We start from the raw sequence: 18,922 nt of genomic DNA, 5'->3' as shown, positions 1-18,922 counted from the left end.
ATAACACTGATAGCTCCCCGCTCGTAAAATAAGACCCGGAGTCGAGCAACCCTTTTTTTAAGGTCCGGGAGGAAGCTGGCCGGGATTTGTTGCTGTTGTCCTCATGTGTCTCGCTATCTCAAGCCCGTGTGTTGTTGTTTTAGCCCCAGCTTGGAAAACAATCAAGAGAACGCGACACTAAAAACCACGCACGTTTTGGCCCTCTTACTCCGAGGCACAGAAATTCGACAATGGCACTTGACGTTCTCCGGCGTGAGTTGGGCCCGTTGTGTTAGAAGGGGGTTAGGCAGGTCAAAGGGCGACGCCTAAAGCATTTAAATCCTTTTCGCACTTTCGACTGTCAGGGACTGGAGATGTGGCCCCTTTCCCCCTTTTACAGTGCCAGCTTGTTGCGTGTGAATTTCCATTTTCATTTCGACTATTTCCGGGGACAACACTGCGTATGACGTATGGAATGAAGAGGATTTGTGGTGGCAGTGGCGATGGCGATGGCATTCTATCCAGGAGTGTGGGAAGGAAGGGCGTCATGCTTAATTTTGGCCTAGCTTTTTAGAGGGGTATAAGGCCGTAAAATAGGAATTTGCTTTATTAAAATTTTTCGCTTGAAAAATATGAGACAACGGCAATGAAAATAACGCGTAAGCAAGGCGCGCGAACTGGGGCAAATGTTTGCCGAAAATCCGTATGGGACTGAGGGGCGCCAGGACGAAGGATGTGCGGCTGGGGCTGGGGCCTCCAGAACGAGGTAAAAATTTACTCAACTATGAACTTCTCCAAGTCCCAAAAACCCGTGTGTGCGTACTGGAATTTACGTATATAGTATATCCAAATATATATATATATATTATATATATGAGGATGTGTGTTTGGGGGGAAATAGGCAAAAATTTGCGACAGGGCGAAGGTTATGTTGATCCTTGTCTGGTTAGACTGTGTTCCTGGCATCCTGGCAAGGGTTCCGAAGTCATCTAGCTCTCGTCTGTGTCTGACAGTTGCTCTCCCCCCTTGGCATCACTGGCACCATGCTAACCTTCTCTCCTCGCCCGTTGGAATCCTTGCTCCTGTAACAACGAAATTTATATAAATTGCCCGTAATGCTGCTGGCTGTTCGACAACGTCAACAACAAAAACAACATGGTATGGTAAAAAGGGCACTTTCGGGGGGATTAGGATGGGAGGGGAGCGGAGAGGTGGTGGGGAAATGGGTAAATTGTTGTTGATTTTCAGCTTGTTCCTTTCACATTCTTTTGCCAAACAAATTATGTACGAAAAAGGCAAAATAATGAAATCGTAAAGAGTTTGGCAACGAATGAGTTCCTAACCCGGCTGCTCTGTGATATTTTTCTTATTTAAAATTCATTTCTGTCCTATAGTCCTTATACCTCACCCTCATGCCCACCCACAACCATCAACCCATCACTGTCCCCGCCATACTTTCTCCCTCACCCTCTCTCTCCTAGACATGATGCGTATGCAAATTGTTGGCCATATTAATCATTGCCAGTTGGTAGCGCCAGAGCTAAGTTTTATTTCATTTTTCTCCTTTTTCTGTTGCTGTTGTTGTTGTGATAAAATGCCAGAGGGGAAGAGAGAAAAGTAGTGGAGGAAAATGGAAGGACTTTGAGAGAGTTGGCCAGATTTAAAACTGCATTTCGTTGCTTATAAATAAACAGAGATGCTGGTGTACGGACGCAAGAAATAGTCTCTGCTGGAAAATTTATGAAAGCGCGAATAAAATGCTCGTTTCACGGCACTACCGGGAGTGGTCTGGAGCCAGGGGGGCTTCCAGGAGCAGGGCGGGCACTAACTGTTTCGCGGGGTTTTTCGGGACACTAAAAACAAGTGCAGCTGCCTTCATCTGACGACCGTCGCGTTAAATGCTTTTGTTGATTTTAGATGCGCCACTGCCGGAGGGTTGAAAAAACCCAAACCTAACACTATACCTCCTCCGAAACCCATACCCCCTTGGTTCAGAGAATTTAATAGTTTCGGCGGCGGCAAGAAATGAACTCCACAACTGCAGCAGTCTGCAATGTGTCTTGGCAAACAGACACGGACTACGGACAACAGACAACGGACTACGGACACGGATACGGACCACGCCCACAATTGGCTTTTGTGGCACGGCAAACGCGCTTTTTGTTTGGGTCCGGGAAATGTGTTTGTTTTTCATTAAAAAAGAAACGGAACAGAATGGTTCTGGCCAAGTTTTTGCCTTCGTTTGCCGTTCGTTTTTAATGCTAGAGCTGGGAAAACGGTCAAAGTTCGGCTCGGAATCCCCGAGGCTGTGGCAGAAGGGCTTTGCGGAATGTCCTGTTTTATTGCGGTCGGGATTCGCTTTGACTCGGGACTCCCGGACACCGAACACTGAACACTGGGCAATGGGTAGTGGGCAGCGGGCTATGGGATCTTTAAGTAAACACATATTTCATAATTCATCATACGGCGCCGCGATAGAAAGTCACGTTTTTAATAGAGGACCCAACGGACTCGCTGACCGGAGACAACAAATGGCCCCGAGGACAATTAATTAAGTGCATCGCTAATGAATCACTCTTCCTCTCTCCCTCTTTCTGCCTTTTTTTATGGTTTAGTTGTCATCGTCCTGGCCACCACTCCCTGCCACGCCCAGCAACAGAAGTTCCGCACCACGCCCCATGACCTGCAGGTCCTGGAAGGAGCCGAGGCCATGATGCGGTGCGAGGTGGCCAACCTGGCCGGAGCAGTTCAGTGGACAAAGGATGGCTTTGCTCTGGGCTTCTCGGCGGTGATACCCGGCTACCCCAGATACTCCGTCCTGGGAGATCGCAAGCAGGGCGTCTACAACCTCCGGATCTCGAATGCCTCGATTAGCGACGACGCCGACTACCAGTGCCAGGTCGGCCCTGCGCGGCTCAACAGTGCCATCCGGGCGAATGCCAAGTTAACAGTCATATGTAAGTATTAATATCATCTCATTAAGGGTATTCCACTAGTAAAAAAGGTACCATTTTCATGTTCTCATCGATTTCCCCAATTTTTAAGGAGGTCCATCAGGAAAATTTGAAAAACATCTAAAAAAATTACCTCTCAAGATTTTAATGCAGGTTAATAGAGAATTGTCCCCCGATTCCATAATGGTATACCGTTTGAGGATAAGATATATATTTTCCAAGATACAGCCCTTGCAAGGACCCATTTTCATGTTCTCCTCGACTTCCCCAATTTTCCAGGGTGTCCATCAGAAAAATTTGAAAAAAATCTTTAAAAAATTACCTTCCAAGATTTTAATTAAGATTTATAGAGAATCGTCCCTCGATTCCATAATGGTATTCCGTTTAAGGATCGGATAAATATTTTCCAAGATACAGCCCTCGCAAGGACCCATTTTCATGTTCTCCTCGACTTTCCCAATTTTCAAGGGTGTCCATCAGGAAAATTTGAAAAAAATCTTAAAAAAATTACCTTTCAATATTTTAATGCAGATAAATAGAGAATCGTCCCCCAATTCCATAATGGTATTCCGTTTAAGGATCGGATAAATATTTTCCAAGATATAGAAGACAAATATACATATAGAAATAGATCCAAAATATGTCATCTCTGAGCCGGGAATTTCTCCCTCGTCTGTGGTGCTTTCTTTACGAAGATATCTGGTCTTAAATCCTCCCGCCGACTACCACTTTGTTGGCTGCCTTTCTTTCTGGAGGCTGCAATTAATTTAAGTAATAAATACAAATGAATTTGTCACCAGGGGGCGACACTCACACACACACACCCACCAACACACCCACATAGATATCCCACTCACACACTTAGAGTGGCACACATTCCTCCTGTTTCTGTTTCCTGCTCATTGCACCTATGGAATTCTCACTAGAGAAATTTAAATGCGGGTCCTTGCCCCAGCCTCCTCCTTGGCTGCTGCTGCCACTGCTACTGCGCTGCTTTTGCTCTGCCAGCATTTATTGTCAGCAATTTGCAAAACACAAACAACGACAACAAAAACAACAGGGCCGAGCTGAATTTAGCGCAGTTTATTGCTCCAAGGAGCCAGGATAACTAGGATGAAGTGGAGTGAAGCAGTTCCAGTCTTTGGGAAATGAATTCCTTTTTATACTCTTTAAAAGAGGGTATTGTATGTTTTCTAAGGAGTTTTGACTTATCATAATATTATACATGGATTCATGATCGGAATAATCTTTAGAGGGCATATAGTAATTAGTCTTAGGGCTGATATTCGAGATTTTATAGTTTCTTAGAAACTAGTATCTTATTTTGAAAACTATTGAGCTTAAAATAGACTAGGTTTCTTATGAAAATATCATCATTCGAATGTCCTTTTTCTTAACCTCTATTTTAAATAAGACCTCCAAGAGTATATAAGTTTCGCATTATCTCACCTATATTTTTAGTCATTCTTTCTATCTTTTTTGTATCATTTTTTGTCTCTTCTCTTTTCTGTGTTTTTTGTTTCATTTTCGGCTGTTGCATTGTCGTCTAGTAATCACTTTGAATGCGATGCTGCTGGTGTAGTTGCTGTAATTGTAATCACTCAAGAAATTGCGCTACATTTGATGACAGCGATTTTCATTTCGCTTTGCTCTGCATTCAATTCGAAAGAAATTCCCTGACATCAAGCGACACCATGGCGATGTAAGGATGGAGGACAGACTCGTTGGTTACCAAGGACCAAAGCCTTAGGCCCAAACACCCTACACACACCGCCCTCTGACACACACGCGCGCATGCCTAATGACGTTTGTTTAGTTAATTACGCCCCATGAGCTGTGACAATGGCGACGTGTGTGTGAGGCCTTGAGGCCAACAGAAAAAAAAACCGTCAAGAAAAAATAAGGAAAATAAAATAAAGTCAAGAAAAAAAGCCAAGCCTGGCTCGAGGAGTTGGCTTGTTAGTGCTTCAGTGCGACGTAAGGTCGTCACATGGCATGCTTGTCATAACTGTGGATACTTGTGGATGCCACCACCCACTGCCATCCCAGCCCTTCCTCACCTTTGTTTTGTAATGAAATCTTCGTCTTGGATTTAAACACAAGATACATGTGTATCTGTTTCAAGGTATTTGGGCTTACTAAGAGTAGGTGGCTGTGAGTGTGGGTGGGTGCGGGTGCTGGTGTGGCACGAGGCACGTGCGACATTATTGCTGCAATTAGCCAAAGGGAAATGTGGACAAATGCGTAATAATTCAATTAAGTTCGAATTACATTTATTTGATTTATTCCTAAAGGCAACTTTCCGCCATTTACCGCCTCTGTTCCGAGCTCCCCCTTATTGAATATACTTGTACTTGTAAGTTATTGAAATTTAACATTTTTTATGGAAATCAATATCTGAAAGTTTCTCTACCTAATTTATAAGCAAAGAAAGTTGTAGTTTTCATACTTTTCATAGTTATAGAATATCCTATTCCCACATCATCACTCTGATAGCAAATCTTCCTTATAAGAAGATATGATTTAATTAAAACTTTTAGCAGATGGTCTATTAAATATTAATAGCACTCACCTTTTGTCTTTCTCAAATTAAATTTTTCGACTCGGTTACAAAGTTTGTGGAGCAACCAATTTGGCTGTAATGTTGCCTCATGGACTCATGTTAAAGTTGCAGGAGAATGTTCCTCCATCCAAAGGTATGCGCACTCGTATGGGCAAAAAATAAACGTGAGGGTGCAATTAGATTATAAGTTTTGCAAAAGCAAAGAACTTTTGCACACAAAAGTCCACGTGCAAATTTATGGAAATTCAGAGAATTTTTCGCATGCCATTAATTTTGAATAAAATAATAAAAAGAAGAAAAGGGGGGAAAAATGAAGCAAAAAGCATAAAATAAAATAGAGCCAAAAACACATATGCCGCAAGGAAACTGCACGGTCGAGGGCCATGCCATGACCATGTCCATGTCGGAGTCCGAATCCGAAAGCCAGGGCACAAAACTTTTGTGAGCCAGTTTTGGCTGGTGGGGGAGTTAGTGATATAGGGGTAATGGTAGTATCCCACAATGGCAAATGGAAAATGGAATGGCCGAAAAGAATGGAGAGCACTTGCAGCAGCCACCTTGGAGCGTTTATAAATTTTTGAATACAATACTCTACAAATTTAAGTCGACAATTCTCGTTGCTGCGGATTTCCTGCTTTCGGCCAATAGACGGACGCACTTCATTGATTTTCAAATGTCTGCGCATTTTTCAAAAGCACACTCTCCCACCCCTGGACTCTGCCCTGTAATTGAAGTGCAAATGAGGAAAGTTTTCATCTACCGGCTTTCCCGGAAAATATAGCCCGACATTTGTTATATGGTGCTGACCTTAAAGTCGACACCCAGAGCGCCTTGGGTCGCTACTCCTCCATCAGACCAGGCCTGATGGCTCAACTTACATCACAGTCGGCCACATTTTGGCCCAAAAAACCGAAAAAAATAGAAAACCCAAACTCCCGCTCCTGCTCCAGCTTCAAAGTTGACGTCAAACGAAAAAAATGGCCAATTCTTGCCGTCGCCTTGGATTGGGTTAAAGTTGGAGGTGGCAATGGGCGATAGCTGGGGGGCGGGTGGTGCAAAAAGTATTCCGGCGCATAAAACTTTTATGAGGCGTACTATTAGTGGGTTAGCCGGGTGTCGTACCCCGAGGGGAGAGTGCTGCTGCAGAAAAAAAATGAAAGGGACCCAGAGAGTCTGGGTGGAGTAGTCCAGTGTTCATGGCAAATTGCACTTTGTGTACTCGCCTGCCAGGAATCCCAGCTATATAGAAACTGAAGCTAAAGCTCTGTTGCCGCTCCTCCGGCGGCTGGGGCTGCTTCTGCTCCTGCCAGGACCGTTATTGCAGCCATTGTTGCATAAATTATTTGATGCCAGCTAGTAGAGCACTCAAAGAAGCTGCATTGCCCCACCATTGCCCCGGCTCCATTACAGCCAAACCCCCACCCAGCCATCGTCAGGCTCCACTGTCATGTGGGTCGCGGCTTATGCATAAAATTTAATCAACTTTTAACCCTAACCAAGGCCAAATTTATTCTACACCTTGGGGGTTCCCGAGAAGTAACAAAAAATGCAGTGGTTACCCTTTCTAAACATATATTATTAAGTAGTTTTAGTTAAGGTGTCATTTAATAAAAGGATGTACTTAGAGATGAAAGGAGTTTCTGTGTTTCCTTAGGCAATCATTGTCCTTAATTCACAAGCCTTTAAAAATCAAGTTATGAAGATAAATTATGAGCAAAATTACTTTTTTTCAGACTAATCATATCCTACAATTTTTCTTTTGTGTAGAATTGTTCAGAGGCCTTTCTGGGGCAGCTCTCGTCACTTCTAGGGCGATACTGGGGCCCCTCGTTTGTCAATAATCAAATACAATATGCATACCAATCAACAATGCACATACCCCACGTTCCAATCCACAAATGTACATATTCCAAATTCTATATGGTATATATATGTATATATCTATGTACATATGCCACATACTCCTTCATTGTCCTTACACTTTTCCCCAGGATGGCAGGCCACGCTTTGGCATAAATCGAGTTGCATTTGCCAGGACTTGGCGCAAGAAAAATCATAAAATGTGCATATATTTCGCATTTTAACTATGCAGCACGCGCATTGCAAGTCCCCTTTAGTCCACCCCCGCCTTGCCCCTGGCTACGGTGTGCCAAATATTATGAATTTTCAATGCACGTACCACCCAGTCCGCCTCGGAAAGGCCCCCTCTTTGGTCCGAAGGCCACCGAACAATCTGTATAGCCAGCGGTGGCACGGCGACACCAATTTCGGCATACAAAGCCTTTAGTCAAGGTTGATGCTGCACCGGGGCTGGATGATCTGGGTTTGCCAGTGGCATTTCCTCAGGCCGAAGGGTTTCGCCTCGCACAGCATAACAAGAGCATCCTTTTCCCCAGCTAGAGCCTTGGAAAATCCAAATCGAAAAGTTGCACTCAGTCTTTGGCACGCAGGGAATATAAAGATAACAGAAAGGGGTAAGAGAATTTTTAAATTAAATACAAATGGAATTATTAAGACAGCAACTCTCATTAAATTGAAATTAAATCCTTTTTAAACTTCCCACTAAGTTTTTCATTTATTATATACCTAAACTCTCCTTTGGTTTCATATTTCATTTAATCCAAAACATTAAAGCCTCGTGTTTAATAAAATCACGAAACAACTACGTAATGTCCTCCCTTGGATTATGTGAATGACTCCTGATTTTCTGAATCTGATTTATGTATTAGATTTGATTTGATTTGCGCATAATAATTTTTCGCAGCCACTGGCGATGCTAAACTTGACAAAATCAAAGGAAAAAGGACACTGTCTCTCGCGGTGTTGATTTCATTTGTGTGGCAACAAAAGCAATTACCTCGACGCAGGATGATACCTCAGACAACTCTACCCCAACTCGTTCCACCCCCAACATCTCACACCCACCCAGTTAGTGGCTGCCACCTAGCCCCACAGCCCTCTGGTGCGGCATTAAGCATTCATTTTGCATGCAACAACTTCTGGAGCTGTTCGCGGAGCAGACGGCGACATATGTTGCATGTCAAATGCAAGACTCCCCGGCCATGTGGGAAAAATGTGTAGGAGGGAACCCGCCCTCGCGTAGGCTCCACTTTCAACTTAGTGCTGTGGCAATGGCAACCAAACTCCTTCAGGTGGCATTAAAATAATGCACACGTGCACTTAACTTTATCCACGTTCCTTGTTGTTTGTTTCGTTGCTCGCTCGTACTTTCATTCGTTCCCTTGTTTGTTTCTGCATCTGCTGCATTCATGCACCAAATACATGCTACGGGGCCCCCCCCATCAGCCGCGTCCGTCTTGCAACATGCAACACCCACCCAAGCACCAACAACAAGAAACACTCGGCACCACCCAGGCATCGTTCAGCATTGTTTCGCCGGGTGGGTCGTGTATATTTCAACAGTTTGCCAAGGCAAGCCGGCTCAGGAGGAGTCCTTGTAGTCCGCCCCCACCGCCCAACCACCCACTATCCTTCAGCCAGTCCACCGCCCCGTCCCTGGTGCTCCCTGGTGAGCGCAAATATTGAAACTCATATTTGAGAACATTAACGAGGGAAATACCACACAGAAAACTCGAGATTCTTGAAATTGTGAAATATTGTTCTGTGATATACGAAATATTTGGTTTAAAACTTGAATAAGTTAGTAAATTAATTAAGTTAAAATATTTAAAACACTCCAGTTGATTAAATTTAGAAGCTATTTCAAAAGATACACCTCTTTTAGAGTCACACGTCACAAACTTAAAACAAAACATTATTTTCCACTGTGCACCAAAAGCTGGCTGCGATGAAGTGCTTGTTGCTTAGGCTGGGGGCAGGGTGCTGAAAAGCTGGGAGGGACTGCTGCATAGAAGATCTCCGTTCTTGGCACATTCTTACCCCATGCCACATCTGGCATTTCTGTTTCTGCATACGCGGCCATTCAACCTGGAACCTTCAACAACAATGTCGTCTGTCGTCGCATAAGCACAATGCATTATACGGCCACGCCCATTGCGCCCACAAATGCGCCCCCTATAATGCCATTGTGGGCCATAATGAGCAAAGCTTCCCTGACAGCCATTAGCCTTTGTTTTGGACCTCCATTTGTGCCACCACCTCCATCGGACAGCCTCTAATCGTTGCCACTGTTTTCTTGTTTCCCTTGCAGCTCCGCCAGCCTCGATCGAGATCAAAGGTTACAGCCACAATTCCAAGGTGGAGGTGCGCGAGAACCAGGACCTGCAGCTCAAGTGCATCGTGTCCAATGCTAAGCCGGCGGCCCAAATCGTATGGTATCGCGGCAATGTGGAGTACAAACCAGGTTAGTAGCAGCCTTCACTCATAATATTTAATTTTTATTAATTTACATGATGGGCAGGTAGAGTGTGGACAAGGTATAGGGATTACTCTTAAGGATATTCAAGGATTGTGTAAATATTTAATTAAATTAATCGCAGCTTGTCATGATGGCTATAATAAAAAGAAAACTATGGAAATGCCTGGAAATAAAACCTATTTGGGGCCTCTGAGTTAGACTTCGATTATGTGAAAATATAGCAGCAACGGATATTTAACTGCTTGGAACAACATGGGTTATGAGAACATAACAATATACATTTTCTGGCTGGAAGACATTATGCAGAATACAAAAAGTGTAAATGGGTTTTGGCCATGGCCTTTTCCTGGGATAAGTGCGGATCAGGATGAGGCAAGGGTCCGTGAAGGTGGAACACAAGGATAAGAGGGGGCCTCTAAAAGAGCCAAATGAGAACGAGGAGATGGGCAAAGTGACGCCTGTCAACCGTTTGGCCATCGCACATGTGAAATGATAGAACGAACAGGACGATGTGAGCAGGATGTGAGGGTCTGACAGGACGAGGGGGAAATGGACGTCGACTTTCGGCTTGATGACGGTGCTTAAATAATAATTTTATACCGGAGTTGCCGACAAAGCGCCGACTGTCGATGTTCAAGCTCTTATCTGCCCTGTGGTCCGCGTGTCCTGGCCAGGATCCTGGCCGGGGCCATGGCCGAGGTCCTGGTGTTTGTGCCTTGTCATTTAGCCGCTGCCGGGCAGTCAGCAAATTGGAAAACAGAGCTGCTGGAAAATATGGAAAAATGCAAATGTCAATGGTGGGAGTTTTAGGCGAGCTCTCTACGGTCGGTGGCCATCACACGGCGTTTAGCCGCCTTCACGACTTTTAATTTTCATAATGATTATGGCCATACACCCCCCACATGAGGGCTACATGGGATGTTGCCCCTTTTTTCGTTGGATGAGGAGGATGCCCACGTCCTTTTGGCTGTCATTTGGCCGAGTAACGAAATCATTTTAGCACAACTGGCGCGTTAAAAATGCTTAAAATGTGAAACGCACGGCGACAGCGACGATGATGATGGAAATTTTTCCTGTTTTCTTTTTTTTTTTTGAAAAAAATATAAAAAACAAAACAACCAAAAAAACACAAGCAAAAACAGAAAAGAGGGAAGAAAATTCGCAAAACGGGCGTTAAAATGTAGGAAAATCCGCAAGGAAATGTGGACAGCGGAAGGAAGCTGCATGATGAATTATGTTTATGACGCAATATGTTGCGGCAGGGAATCTGGCCGGACCCCAAAAACTCTCCTTCTGACGTGTATGTGTGTGTGTAAGGGTGTCCCGTGTATTGCCCCGGACCGGGGTTTACGACAATGGCCAGTTTCGGATCCGGGGCCCTGTATCATTTGCAAGCTGTCAGGGCTCTACGACTGCGGGTGTGTGTAAACGCCCGGGGTGTATGCGGGCAGGGAGGCGCGTAAATGGCGGTTAATGTGGGCAGACGGCCATCTTGGTGATTACCCCCAAGGAAAAAATACAGACCATGGGCCCGGCGATTCAACAAGATAGTTGCTTGGGCGGTAGGTGGGGAGGCGCCCATTTTTTATGCCACACTTTTCAGCGCAGATGAGACTCGTTCAAAATTTATAACCGAAAATGATGTCACAAAATGCTGTTGCTGGTGTGGCAACTATGGGGGTTAAAAGTTCTTACCCTAAAAAAATTAAACCACATAAAAAAAAACAAGGATAAATTATCAATAAAAATAATTATTGCCAAGACTTAAAAAATACTGTTTTTTTTTTTATTTTTCAAAGAAACACCTTCTTGATTCTTCTACGAACTCATTAAAATACTCGCCTTCTCGCTAGATAGATAATAATAATCATTATTTCAATTATTTTCTACAGAAAAAGGAGAAGACCTGGTGGAGGAGACATCCTCCAAACGGTTCACCACCACATCCAGCCTGAAGCTGAAGCCAGGATCCGATGACGACTACACGGAGTACACGTGCCAGGCCAAGCACAAGGCCCTCTCGCCGGACATGCCCATGCGAGTCACCGTTCAACTGTCCGTGTTGTGTGAGTAGCCCCTGAGCCTCTGAGCCTTTCCAGCTGCCATCTGTTATGGGAGGTCCTGGCGTGCCGGAGTCCCGGTGCCCGGCCGGAGGGAGACGCGTGGGCGACCTCATTAGCCGGCTCAATTTGCGATACAATTGAACGTGCGATTGCGTGTGTGCGTGGGGGGTTGTGTGGGAGTGTGTGTGTGTGGAGCGGGTGTTATTTTTTTGGTTGGTACTGTGAGAGGTACTATGCACCCCCATTAAGCACCAGACGTCGGTATTTCAGGCACTGACAGAAAATAAGTGATATTTTTTAACAAAGAATCCTTTTCAATTAATACAATTCTATTATAGTTTATCTATGCCCCTGAAAATTATTAAAATATTACTCAGATTTTAATTTTATACCGTATCTCGATCTAGAATCTTTTCTCTCAGTGCAGGCAATGAATTTTTTGTGCCAGTCACCGTTGGCCTGACCCGATGCGGATGCCATTTGCCATCACGGCCGCTAATTGCGCGATTCGGGCGCGTATTAATTAGTTTTTAAATTCTAATGTGCCGCACAGCTGCCACTGCCTCTTGTGCCACCGCTCTGCCTCGGCATCTCTTCTGGCATTCCAAATACGAATGTGAATTGCGTTGCACAGGAGTGCTAGCCATTACGAATGCCAAAAGTTCTCATATTGATTGTTGCCGGCATTGGGAATGCCGATGGCAGAGGCGACGGTGACGGTAGCAGTGGCTTGCCCCTGAGGCACCTACCTGCCGTTACCAACCTACCAAGCACCCACCCACCAAAGTGGGAGTAACTGGAAGCTCCACCTGCACGCACATTCAAATTAATTATGTTTGTTATTTATGCATAGGCAGCTGGCAAATGGTGGCCCCAACTGCCACAGTTCGTTGGCCATTTCGAGCAACGCTGGCCATAGCACTCCCGTCGCTATGTAATTGGCAAAAAAAGGACAAAAGTCGCGTCCACCGACCAGTCGACCAGCCGACCAGCGACCAACGCTATCTGGCATGGAATGGAAAACGGGATATATACCCTTTCATTTTTCCCTTCCTGTGGGGGCTTAATTATGGCGCTATTATTGCATCCTCACTGCCTCATCTCGGCGTGGTCGTACCATATTTCAAGTGATTTTAATTTAATTTTCCATTGCATGCCTGCAGGGGATATATGTATGTGTATGTCCCAATGTATATGTATTTGTGGATGTCCTGCTGCCCTATGTGTACTTGCGAGTGTGTGTGCGCTTGGCAGCTTTTATGCTTCACCTGATTGCTGCTGTTGATTCAATACGGTTGACCGCTTGTCAAATTCTGATAAAGAAAATGCATTACATCCACGCCCGTAGCGTAATATTCCGGTTTGCTGATTGGTGATAATCAAAACCGGATAAGTATTAATGCGTTTCAGAGCTCTCCCTATGGATAACTATGCCTACATCTAATAGAACTACCACTGATCCCCCCCTTCTGGTGACAGAACTACCAATTATTCTGGACCCAGCTATATCCTTTTTTTTTCACTATTATTTTTGCGGTAGTTTACACTATTATTAATCGCCCACTGTCACGCCCACAACAAGGGAAATTACCGACGCCCGAAAGGAGAAAAAAAAGAGTATAAACATTGAAATCGGAAAATAATGCATATGACCACATAAACGATTTGCATGCAAACACTCCAATTAAAAATTACATATTCGAGCTGTAAACACAGCAAAATGCCAGCATTCAGTGGCTGTTTCCAGCCGGTTTTATTCGTTATTATTTATTTTTTTATTTTGGTGTTATTCTAATCCCGTAGATCCACCGGGACCGCCGTACATCGAGGGCTACTCTCCGGGCGAAACACTGCGTCGTGGACAAACCGTAGAACTCATGTGCCGGAGTCGGGGCGGCAATCCGCCAGCTCAGCTAATTTGGTACAAAAATGGATCCCAGATACGTATGGCCTACAGGTAATGAAGATTTGTTTTAAAAATTTTAGCCTTAATTTAATATTAACTGTTGTATATTTTATTTCCATAGAACATCTGGTCGATTATCGGAGAATATCTATACCTTTACCGCCGAGGCGGGCGACAACAAGGCCAGATTCCGGTGCGAGGCCAGCAATGTAATGTCCCAGACGCCTCTGAAAGCGGAAGTGGAGCTGTCTGTCCTGTGTAAGTAGAGAACTAATGAAATCTTACTGGCTTTGTCTCCAGGCCAGGCCGGCTAATTGCATAGCCTTGAAAGGGTTAGTCTGACGGGCATCTTAGAAATGAAACTAAATCCCTTCCGAATTAGTAGTCTTCATTAGGATTCATCATTAAAAGTAAGGGGTATTTAATAGTCGTTATAGCCATATCTAATTCAAAGCCCATCTAGATTAAAAGCCGTTGGGTTGGATGACGAATGCGGGATTGGATAAGGCATAGTTGAGAGCAAGCTCTCCGAGATGTGAGGACTGGATTGTGTCAACAGCCTGGCTTGGCTGTGGCATCTTCCAAATTCCATAGAGCCAAGGCACTTGGCACGCGACATATGAGGAGGGGTGGTGCGAGGGTTTTAGGAAGCAGCCGCCTCCCCTCTGAAATAAGCCTTCATCCCTTTCCGCGCGTCTGTTGCTTTCTTTTGCAATTAAGCCTAAGTTTGCACTTTGGAGGCCTCTCCAGGCCTGGTCCTCCGTCCTCGGTCCTCCGCCCCCTGCCTCACTTGGCTTTGTCAAATCAAGCAATGCAAATTCTTTTCAAGTGCCAAATAGCGCAGAGCAGCCTCTCCCTGGTGGGGGACGGGCTCCTCCCTGGCAGCTTGTTAGAGTTACAACAATTGCAATCAGGCGCACAAAGCTGGCAAAATGGGAAGCTGACAGATGGGCGGAGATGGAGAGTGGGGCGGACGATGGGTGATGGGCGGGAACGACGCGGTGCCAAAGTCGTTAGCGACACTTGGACAGACCTTAGAGAAGCAGAGACCAGCAAACATTTGCATGCCACATCCCCAAGATCCTCCACCACACGTGGTTGCTACTTACGCTTCATGTGTCTAACATGTAAATGGATGAGGTGGCCGCTCAACGCGGCGTATGCGCGATATTTAAAATTCAAGTGCTCGGCAGTCCGCTGAAATTGGCATCTTTTACCTGAAGCAGACTTTAAGTGAGTGTGGCATGTGTAACGCCCCCCTGTAACGCCTCCAAGCCGGCACAAGCAGAAACAGGGGGAGTAGAAGCCACCATTTTATGCGCATACCAATCAAAGTCTCGTGCAGGTCAGGCCTGCCCACGCGACCCCATCTTGCCCCAATAAGTATGCCACATTGAGTGGCCAGCACACGAACAGTCGCACACTAGCCAGGCACTGCCAGAGAAAAAAAACTCGTATGAGTCTATTAAAAAGGAAATTAAAATGTATTGTAAATAAGTAAAATACTAAAACGAATGGCTAAGCCTTTTAAAATAAATCCTTTTTTATAGAGCACCAAAAAATCTTCATTGTCTTTGGCAAAAATATCTCATATCTCTGTTTCATGAAAAAAAGAATTAAACAAAAGGATTAGCTTATTTTTGTCCAGTGCATTGGAGAGATAGCAGATGTAGCCTCAGATGGCAGTAGGGGCTCTTAGCACACGCATTATTTATGTATAACGAATGTGGAACAACAAAACTGAAGACTTAGCAGGAATACATTCAGCATCAGCATTCTTTTCGCCCCAGCCACCCACCGAAACGTGTGTGTGTGTCCGGAATGAAGATGTATGGCTCAGTTGGACCGACGAAAGATGCGAGAAGTTAAGAATTCATAATGTTTATTTATATGCGGAACATATCGAGTCGAAAGTTTTGTATTCCCTTCGCGCAAGGCTATAGAAACGAGCTGAGGCAAAGGCAAAGGCAAAGACGATAGCAAAGGCAACGGGCATACGCTGCGTATGCGTAATGTATGCACTTATCCATCAAGGCACCGGCAGCTGCAGCTGCTATTCGTGCCACTCCTCTTCGATGGCATTAGGTAATAGCTCCACAGACCGACTGACTGACGGACAGAAGGACTGTGGGAAGGATGGAGGAACTAACTGACGGCCTGCTGTCAGTCACTCAGTCATCATTTGCATGGTGGCAGCATCAGGAGCCGACAGACCTCCCCAAGGCTATTAGGGTAACAAGAAACAAGGCAGCGTCATTGGGTTTGAGGTAGCATGGTGGCAAGAGTTTGCCACAAAACCTATTACATATTAATGCCACCTTCATTATGCGACGCCCTGTAACCGGAATCAAGCCAAAACTCAAACTTCTCATACCATATTATACATATATATATACTCCATACAGTTGCACCCACCTACGTCACCGTAATGGGACCCACCGAGGCCCGGGTCGGCGATATTGTGCCACTGACATGCACCACAGCGCCATCGAATCCGCCCGCCGAGATCAAGTGGATGGTTGGTGGGCGGCAGGTGCGCAATGCCACCTCAAAGACGATTGTCAGTCCCGAGGGTAAGTGGTGCCAGCTTTTAGCTCCTGGCTTTCAGCTTCCAGCTCCCCAACTCTCTAGCTCCCAGGCTAACAGCTGACGTCGTGACATAATCTCCAAGCCCCCAAACCTAATCCATTTCCATCTCTGTCTGTCATCGCAGGCGGCTGGACGACCAGCTCGAACATCACCGCCACCGTGGAGCCCAACAAGCGCTCTCTGGTCGCCATCTGTCACGGACTCAATATGCAGCTGACCGAGAATGTGGTCTCCACCCACACCATCAATGTTCTGTGTAAGTAATACCTTTAATATTTTATATTTATTTCATAAAATAAATGATTTCACCAAGCGGGGAACAAACTAAACTCGGAGAAATGAAGTTTTGCCTTTGACTTCAGTATTAAATAGTTTTTTATCATTGTTTAGTGAAAAATTCTCGATTAGGCTACTTTCGTACCCTTTTTTTTAAGTTTTTGGATATCGTAATTGAATTTCCTGAAAAGAGTTCACCATGGCTGAGTTCCCGATGTGTGTGACGGAGTCGCAGCGTGAGTTGGCCCGGCTTACGGAGGAGGAGCACCAGACCGCTATCCAGAAGGTCAAGGAGCGGAAGAAGGTTGCCAAGGCGGCAAAAAATTCGATTCCTGGTGGAGACCAGGCCGTAATGCGCCACAAAATGTGGCTGCAACACCGCGAACGGGTCAAGGAGGCGATCAGCACGGTGGACGCCGCGCCTCCCACCTTCCAGGCTGCCCGCATCACCGGGGTGAACAATCTGCGGGACGAGGCGGTGAACTTCATGAAGCGCACCAAAGCGAATATCCAACTGCTGGTGGAAATCTCCCGGACGATGCGCACCCACGGAGCCATCAACCCGTTTCGAAATGAGGGGGTGCACGCCGTCTCTGCCGTTCCTATGATCCTTCTCAGTCTGGAGAAATTGGAGCAGGAGAACCGCGAGTTTGGCAAGCGTATTGCGGAGGTGACCAGTGAGGTGGACTCGGGCCTGTCCGACCAGTTGGCTGGGGGCCGGAACACGGCAAAGCTGCCGCCCCTGGAATTACCCGAGGCGGCCATGGCCAAGTATGAGGCCTTCAATATCGAGCTGCCCGAATCGGACGCGGAGCTTCGCCGACTTTTCCGGCCGCGCATATACTTCGAGCTTTACCTAAAGGATGCCCGGCCATTGGGCCGCATTGTGGTCCAGCTATACACAGAAGCCTGTCCACTGGTTGTGCTTCAACTGATCCGTTCCTGCATGTGCAACCAGCACCAGAAGTTCCTGGTCAAGCGCCTCTTCCCTAACCTCTGGCTGGAAGCGGACCTGCAGCTCTCCCAGGAGTCGCTGCTCCATCAGCCCCTGGAGTACGACGCCAAGGTGATCGACCACGGAGAATCCGGCTACGTGCTCTCCTTCAGCAAGGCCTACGTCAAGGGATTCACTCAGCACTTGTCCTTTGCCATCTCCTTCAAGCCCCTTAATGTGGTTAACGGCTCCAGGGTAGGATTCGGGCGAATCGTGAAGGGCAGCAAGATTTGCGATTGCATCCAGAGCTACGGCACTAAGAACGGCAAACTCAGCCGGGGTTTGGTCTTCACCAGCTGTGGACTTTTGTAAATCGAGTGTTGACAAGCTCTAAATTGTACATGTAACAAATCCGAGAAGTCCTTCCCGAGTACTCGTACTCGCACACACACACTATCGTTTTTAATGCCTCGAATAAAGTTCCAATTATATGTACGCAGGACCCTGGACCTTGACAGGACCTCCTCCCCTCCTCCAATAGCCACAGAGTGACACGTTGCTGCCGTGCGACAACTGCAAGTGTCTTGAAACTCCATTATCCGATGTTCGGTGTCACTCTTCATTAGCCTCAATTATAAGCGGAGGTTGTGACAAAAAAAAGGACAACACGCAGGGAAAGATAGATTCCAGGGATGATAATGCCAATTGGGGGGTGGCTAGCACAGGGAAAAAACTATTTAAAAACTATAGATCTAAAGCTGACTATAGGTTCAATAGAAACTAATACTTCCAGAGTAGTTTGAGAAAAACCAATTCCCTCCTTTGAAACATAACTCTTACTTCTAAGAATCTCAAAAGCAGATAATCTACTTCTTCTGAAAACATAATAAATTAAATAAACTAATATAATCCATAATTCTCTGTGTGAAAGGTAGATTTTGTAGGACGGGGGGCGGTTATTCGAGGGAAAAGCCTGTGAGGCAAATCACTCGATAACACTCGGCCGTGGGGGAGATTGCGAGTTACCAAAGTCAGGGCTTATTAATAATTGCGATTCCTAGTTTCGGTTTATCCCAGCTAGCACACGCCCCAACAGCCTCCATCCGCCCCCTGCCAAACACACCCCTCTAGCCATAGAGTGGACGTCCTTTGTGAGCGCTCTCCTGCAGCGCTAATTAATTTTTCTGACCAACATCACAGAGCAGGAGTCGCGTAGCGAGCGAAAAAAAAGGCGCCGAGGAGGTGGTGGGGGTGCCCAGAGATTTACATTTATTACCCATACCATGGAGCACTGAAAATGACTAACAGGCCCCAAGGTA

At 45.8% G+C, this 18,922-nt stretch overlaps 2 protein-coding genes across 8 annotated transcripts in view; both read left to right on the top strand.

The window, feature by feature from the left end:
• The window catches only part of sns (sticks and stones), a 59,118-nt gene that overhangs the window by 11,094 nt on the left and 29,102 nt on the right, over positions 1-18,922 (top strand). For 4 of the 7 annotated variants that reach the window (XM_017250572.3, XM_017250569.3, XM_017250570.3 and 1 more), the window contains exons 2-8: positions 2,595-2,936; positions 9,668-9,820; positions 11,728-11,901; positions 13,702-13,855; positions 13,926-14,062; positions 16,210-16,377; positions 16,518-16,649. In XM_017250572.3, coding sequence (XP_017106061.2) covers positions 2,595-2,936; positions 9,668-9,820; positions 11,728-11,901; positions 13,702-13,855; positions 13,926-14,062; positions 16,210-16,377; positions 16,518-16,649 — 1,260 coding nt within the window. Of the gene's footprint in view, positions 1-2,594; positions 2,937-9,667; positions 9,821-11,727; positions 11,902-13,701; positions 13,856-13,925; positions 14,063-16,209; positions 16,378-16,517; positions 16,650-18,922 lie in introns of those variants that run through there. The other 3 variants (XM_070278526.1, XM_070278527.1, XM_070278528.1) reach the window with 3 other exon arrangements.
• LOC108131608 (uncharacterized) lies at positions 16,743-18,098 on the top strand. The gene has a single exon (XM_017250573.3). The coding sequence runs from the start codon at positions 16,869-16,871 to the stop codon at positions 17,973-17,975; it is 1,107 nt and encodes a 368-aa protein (XP_017106062.1). The 5' UTR covers positions 16,743-16,868; the 3' UTR covers positions 17,976-18,098.

Source organism: Drosophila bipectinata, chromosome 2R, assembly GCF_030179905.1.
Source record: "Drosophila bipectinata strain 14024-0381.07 chromosome 2R, DbipHiC1v2, whole genome shotgun sequence".
Taxonomy (NCBI): domain Eukaryota; kingdom Metazoa; phylum Arthropoda; class Insecta; order Diptera; family Drosophilidae; genus Drosophila; species Drosophila bipectinata.
Note: the sequence above shows the minus strand (reverse complement) of the source record. Positions and strands in the feature narration are given on the sequence as shown.

What these genes read in the sequence shown, in the direction of transcription:
- LOC108131608 (XM_017250573.3), top strand. Translation starts at nt 16,869, where the DNA reads ATGGCTGAGTTCCCGATGTGTGTGACGGAGTCGCAGCGTGAGTTGGCC.